The sequence below is a fragment of the Cynoglossus semilaevis genome, chromosome 19 (assembly GCF_000523025.1).
Source record: "Cynoglossus semilaevis isolate Cse_v1.0 chromosome 19, Cse_v1.0, whole genome shotgun sequence".
NCBI classification, from domain to species: Eukaryota; Metazoa; Chordata; class Actinopteri; order Pleuronectiformes; family Cynoglossidae; genus Cynoglossus; species Cynoglossus semilaevis.
The window spans coordinates 15500381-15507454 of record NC_024325.1 but is presented as its reverse complement, the minus strand read 5'-3'; the positions used below and the strand labels follow the sequence as shown (position 1 = coordinate 15507454).

The 7074-nt window shown below is 44.1% G+C and overlaps 1 protein-coding gene across 1 annotated transcript in view; it reads left to right on the top strand.

Annotated features, from left to right (window-relative positions):
* LOC103395569 (Down syndrome cell adhesion molecule-like protein 1 homolog) overlaps window positions 1-5228 on the top strand; it is a 17802-nt gene extending 12574 nt beyond the window's left edge. Inside the window, exon 4 of the mRNA XM_025065865.1 lies at window positions 5116-5228. Coding sequence (XP_024921633.1) covers window positions 5116-5228 — 113 coding nt within the window. The remainder of the gene's footprint in view (window positions 1-5115) is intronic.
* The last annotated feature ends 1846 nt before the right edge of the window (window positions 5229-7074 follow it).

Below are 7074 nucleotides of genomic sequence, written 5' to 3'. Positions count from 1 at the left end.
CCAGTCCTCTGCCTCCGCCACCCTCTTCTCAGACATTTCTCCATCTCCTCTGTGATCTAACTATTTTTACCTCTCCCTCCTCCTATCACACGCCGCCCTCCCTCACGTTATAATTATGATTGACACCACATTACAGGGACTCTCTTCCGAGTTGCGCTGCTGTTCCTCAGTTTCTCCTCATCGGATCTATTTCTGTCTTCTCCCTGCTTGTCTTAGCGCAGCGTCGTCCTTGAAGAACAGGGCCGCAATTAGAAAAGCAGCGTGTCAATAGGATGGTGCCCCCGCATTCATCTTCATTAACCTCGTTTGTATGTGCTCTCTGTGTGTGTGTGTGTGAGTTTCATGTGTGTTTGAAAGAGACACGGCAGTGTCCAAGACTTTCCCGGGTGTCTGTGGTTTGTTTGTTTACCACGTGATTATACAGCATTGCAAAGTAAATTAGAGACAAATGCGTGCTTATTGTCTGTCGTTAAAACGCTGACAATGTGAATGTTGGCGAAAAGGAAGGAGAGGAGAGAAAAGAGGAAAAAAAAAAAAAAATCTGAGCCAGAAGAAGAGAAGCAAGGAGGCTAGTAGGGCAAGAACGGCCTCAGGTCCTGGCAGATGGTGTTTTATATTATATGTATGCAAAACACAGAGACACTGTGTCACACATGCAATAAGGTTTTTACAGTTTTTTTTTTTGTTTTTTATTTTTTCAAATTTCTCAATATGTGCTGGGTGTTTGTTTTCACGGTAACGTACAGTATTTATTTTACAGCCGCGTGCGTCGCGTCGCTTCTTTGTTCTCCGAGATTGTTATCGTGGCAGACAGCTGCAACATAAAAGAACTCCGCCGTTCACTTTTGGTTTTTATGCACACGTCTCTTTATGGTGTTTCTGCTCAATGCATCAGTACACACACATGCACACTGCAGCTCCTCGTGAGGACCCTCCGTTGACTTTTATCTCACTGCTTTCACCAACTCTAACCTAAACCTGAAGGTTTACAACAGTTACTACCTGTAACCACAGCCTCACTGGCTGTAGCTAACGGCTAACGAAAACGAAAACATGCGAAAAGGAAATTTCCAAACGGCTAACGAAAACGAAAACATGCGAAATGGAAATTTCTATTCAAAAAAACATTTTGAATATACTTTGTTTTTCTCTGATTGGAGGATTTTGTATTTTGTGTATCTTGGACTTCTGACATTTTCCAGCGTTTGTAACCATTGCTGCATCATAACTGACAAAAAGAAAATGTCCAGTTTCCCCTTTGCATACATTAGTGCGTTTGTCCATGTTTGAGCTGTGGCTGCGTCTGCAGTCATCAGGCTGAGCCTGTGTGTAATTGGGGGAATATGGGTCAGTTGATGAGCAGTGAGTGTGAGAATCAGATGCTGAACATGATGAGCTGCTCACTGAATTTTTTTTTTTTTTTTTTTCCATATGCGGAGGCAGCACACACACACACACACACACACACAGAGTCAATATTTTTGATGTTTGATTTTGTTCACCCTTAACCCTGACCTCCACGTGATTCAACACAGTGACATCATCATCTTCACAACCAATCAGCTACAGTACTGTTTCTCTGTTGAACACATGGCACTTTTATTGTAATTGTGTCATTATACTCTTCAATATCATTAATTATCATACTTATCATGTTATTGTATCATTTCTAAAAAATATTTAAAAAATAGTACGTTTGAAAAATGTATATGAAACATGAAAAAAGTGATGATGGCTTCAATTAAACTTAAAAAATAATATTCAAAAAGTGCTAGAACATAGGAGATAAAGAATGACAAGAAGATAATATTATATAAAATATACAAATATAGATCAAAGAATATTAAATAGATAAATAAAAGAACGCATGAAGCAAAAATAAAATTAATGAGCTCTAAAAAAAGCACAAAAACGTGATTATATCTTTGGAAGAAAACCTGTGTCAGATCCTGCGTCCCCTCCTCCCTTTACTCCTTTGTCCAGCACAGGATTATCTGGACAGGACTAATGAAGGCGTGCAAATTAAAATTGATTTTGTGACGGAAAGATCTCCCACATGTAAGTGACAAGGTGTTCTCCCGTCCCGCACGTCACTGTCTCTCACACTCGCCTGAAGAAACAGAACAGGAAAAGTTTGGAGTTTAAATTAACCAAAGGCATTGATTATGTGATTTTCTTTCACTTCGCTCGATCACATGCACAAGCAGAGAAAACGTAATGGGAAATACCCTGGACTGTTTCAATTAGAAGAAACAAACCAGGTATTGATGGGTGTGTGGGTCTGGTGCACCATCCTGTGGCCTTTTCTCTCTGGTGACACGTGGTGGCCTGAACGCCAACGCAACAAGCAGGGAATTATCAGTGAAGTATTTTATATATTTGGTTTTTATCTGGTGATTTTTAAAATCAAGAGTTCTAGTCCTACGTTTGATTCAGTGTTAGAGAGAGTTTTGTGAGTAAACTTTAACATTTTTGCTCCAAAGGTTATTTTGGAGGAGGCGTTGACTCCTTAGAGCAGACGTTAGGTACACGTTCTGATCGGTACCACGATCACATGCTAGTTAGGGGTCGACAACAAGGCCACGCCCTTTGAACCCCAACACGTTCAACGTCTGCGTGAGCGTCTGTGTGTGTGTGTGTGTGTGTCTGTCCCCGCGCTTGCCCCATTTTCTCGTCCAGCCAGGACAGTGTGAGGGTGTGAGAGGGGGAGGTACGGGCGGACTGACCTATTTCCTCCTCACTTCTAGTCCTTCCTCGTAGTTTGGCTTTTGTGTGTACGCGAGAGCCTCGAGTAACAATGAGAGCAGCTTGAAGGGAGAAGCTCGGATGCGAGGGGATGCTGCGTTCGTGGACCTGCTGGAAAACCAGCAGCAGGGCACAGAGAGGGCGTAGCTGCTACATCCAGGCTGTGAGTCTAATGAGTAGAAAGTTAATGAGCAGCTCTGATGAATAGAGACTGCACCAGCAGATGGCTGCAGCCACATGGTCGTCCACAGAAGATACCCAGCCACGCTTCCTCATTCACCTGCCACACCGTTAGCTCTTCTCTCTCTCTCTGTGTGTGTTTTCACAGACAAATTCATACAACGCTGACGGTGAGCAGCAGAGTGGTTTGTAATAAACTGAGTAAACACGCTTCCAAAAAAATCAATTGCTCCTTTATTAGAATATGTATGGCTTCACATTTCCATTGACAACATGTAGAGTCATACAGCTTACCCTGTACAAACAACTCATCTCTGCAACAATGGTGTAGTAAAAGCTGCGTTTGGAACGTTGTCACTTTCACCGTCTGTTAATAATTATTACGACGCATTTAATGTTTAACCTTTTTGGCGTCGCCTTAAATTAAAAAAAAAATGTTGGGAAGAGAAAGATGATTTAGGATGAGTTTTCCAGCCGTACTGTGGACACGGATGGTAGTGGGTGTCATCGGTCGTCGAGGTCATTTACAGGCTATGTTACAGATCAATTCTTTGCCCCTGGAGCCCCCCCACCCCCCCCGCCGCGCCCCCACTGGGAGTCACATGGCTCAGCATAAGCACGCTAATAGAAAACACACACACGCAAACACCAGACACAAGGGGTTAATTTGAAACACCTGCACATTTATGACAGAGACGCTACTTTTATGCCATAAACAAGAAACAGGAAGTGAGGTTTGTATGTGTATGGATTTCCATAATGATGATGAATGGAGCTGCATCATCCACCATCACTTCAGCTTCATCTAATGATGGGAACATTATCATATCTGGTTGGCTGTATAGTTGACCACCTCTCACATTTTCTGCGTAAAACATAAAAACACAATGTTGTATAAAAACAATAAAAAAAAACAACCCACATTCCAGAGAAGGAATTATTTTTATATTTTCCGAAGCTGAATAACAAATCATTTCCTGCATAAAAACCGGGCATAAAAAAAAACAAAAACCGTCTCAGCTCAGAAGCAGTCCTCTGAGGAGACATTCTGCTAAAACATTTAAAGTGCTTGGTTTTCCTGTGCCGTGAAGGTAAAGTTGGTGTCATAAAGCTTCACACAGGTGCAGTCAGGAGGGAGGTGACAAAGGCAGAGGGACCTGGAGCTGCAGAGCAGTGTGTGTGTGTGTGTTTGTAAATCTGCGCTCGTGCACTCGGAGCAGGACTACATTAATAGATGCACTTGTCTGGGACACGGCCGACTCTTGTAAACACTGCTTTAACACATGCACACACACTCACTTCTACAAAGAGTGTGTGGACAAATGTGCTTTCTGCACGCTCTCTCTCTCTCTCTCTCTCTGTCTCTCTCTCTCAAACACACACACACCGACACCAGTAACACAACAAAGCCATTTGCAGATTTTTCTCTTTTTTTGCGTGAACCTGCCTGAATATGGAGCAGTCATTAAACATTAACTAAGGATACATTAGAGCGCACTCTACAGGGCGACGGCCGTCGTCGTCGTCGTCTTCTGAAGCTCAGGCTGGTTAATGCAGCAGGACGGGATTTGACAGGAGTCGCCCTTTCCAGTGATATTAGCAGCTCAAGTCCCAGATTTTTGACCCTGAATCAGAGCTTCCTCATCACTAGTCAGGACAAAACACCAAACACAGCCAGGAACTGATCAGATTAGTCACGTTTTACATAGGTTTTTGCTACTAATGCTGAAGAAATAGTGGCACTTTGGCTCTGTCGTTGGTGTGGAACCCCAGGGTTCACCTCCTGGGCAGGTTCGAAGCCCGGTCAGGGCGGTTGGTACCTTCCAGTGGACTCATTAACCGCAGGAAGGTTCAGGAGGACTTAGACTTAGTTAAACAATCTGATGATCTAAATCTGACTAGTAAACTAACTGACTAGTTAGTGACATCTAAGACACCTCTGTTGTGTCCGTCTCATTTCAATGAATGTTAAAGTTGTATAAGACTGAGGTCACTTTGAAAAACTTTGGATCTGTACTTAATTTTTTGGCCCCTGGGTCTGATTTGAAGGAGTCAGGTTTATTATCACCACGACTGTCGTTTAAAAAGAATCAGATATCGGTGACATTTCCCTGCAGTCCAGCGAATACTCGACCCCAACCTGAACCTCGGACACCACACCTTCCTCACCGTTCCTGTCCTCTGTCCCAGGTGGCCGACAGCAGGACACAGGTCTGTGGGGAATGTGGTTCATATGTCCACAAGGTGCTGTGATCATACCCTTACACATGCAGCCATATGGCAGCAACGTTAGCCGCAGCTAACCGTCAGCCTCTCGTGTCAGCCGTTTGTGGAGAAACGCGAAATTTTAAATTGAATTTGCGATGAATGGGTTTATTTGAACAACAGCAAAAACCAATTTATAGAATAATTTGATGCGTAACGTTAGCTCCTGAAGCGTACCTGTCATTTTCACTGGAAAGAAAATCAAATCAAAACAATGTATTTTTGTTGTTTCCGTGTCTTCAGAGTGTAGTCGGTGAATGTCTGTTTTGCTCCATCCACATTTGCCCCAGTGTGCTAAGGATGAAGAGGGAGGGGGGCGGGGGGGCAGAACAGATGGGGAGCTGGCAGCCATCTTTTACTCAGCTAGGTTGAGCAGGCACGTGGGTGGGTGTGTTAATTAGCAGAAAACATGTGCGTGTTTGTGTGTGCATATTGCCTTTGTGTGCAGGGGCACAATAGGCACAATTACCCCTGCTTGAGAGGCCCGCGTGCACGGGTGTGTGTGTGTGTGTGTTGGGGGGGGTCAGCTGACATGACGGGGGGGGGGGGGGTGGATTTCAACAATGGTTCAACTGCAGGCTTTGTGTGTACAGAGCAGAGGGCTGACAAGTGTCGACTATTATTGACTATTTACACACTGCTACACATGCCTGCTCACGTGCACTGAACACACACACACACACACACATTATAGCTGCCCCACTGCCACTCTCACTTGTCTTTTTATTTAACTCTCTCTATCTCCATCACACACACACAAACACACACACACTGACATGCGCTATGAGTACATTCATCAGTGTATCAGTGTCAATCAGTGAAAGAGGGAGGGAAGGGAAAACCCCTGCGAGCGCATCACTCTGACGGAAGGCTGGACCCAGTGTCACCCTTCAAGACGTTTGAGAGTGTGTCAGGGCGGTTGAGTATATCTTTGTTTCTATATGTATTTAGATGGATTAGCCAGGAAGCTAGCAGACAGAGCTGCGAACGTCACATATTTATATGAAGACGTCACGTCTGCGACGTGGCTTATTTTTCAATTACAATGTCATTGATGAAGTCACGGAGACGTGACGCCGGATCACACGGGATCTCCGGTGGTCAATCCCAGAGCCGTGTTCTAACACGACCTCTCAATTAGACCTATTGATTGGCCTCAGCGTCGGCCGTCCAAACACACGCTCAAAGGTCAGATCAACACGGAGGCCGTGATTGACCGCGGCGGGCAGAGACGTGGACGGCTCAGAGACGCCGGCGTGGTTTCCACTGTGACAGAGACTGAGTGATGGCGTTTATATTGACAACTCGTCTTTAAAGAGTGGACATATTATTTTTTTGAAATACTACGAATCAGCAAATCTCCTCAAAAGACAACCATTCCATCACTTCCTGTTTATCTTGGGCCAACATTATTGACAGTTTTGTTTTTTGAACCAGCTTCGTCGTTCAAAGGTCAAGGTTGGTTTCATACTGAAGGAGCTGTCAGATCATAGGATGTTGGATGTTTTGTTTGTTTTTTTCCTCCTCATGAAGAAGAAACTGCTCTGGAGGTTTACTGGGATGACATTTTTTTACTTTTTATTTTTATTTACAATGATACAGAGATGGCGGGGGGGGGGGACTGAAGTATGACGGTCGGTGCTTTGGCTTTAACAGACAATAATCAGTGACCTTTGTTCTGCGACTCTGATGGTGTGGAGACGGTGACGGTGAATGGCTGGTGATGATGATGCCACTGATGAATGTTGATTTGCGTGGATTAACTCTGGTACACGGGCGACCGTTATGAGTATTTGATTATCTCTAGTGTATTTATAGGCATTTGTATGAAGGGATTTCTGATGAACACACTATGATTATAGCAGTAAGCTCTCTCTCTCTCTC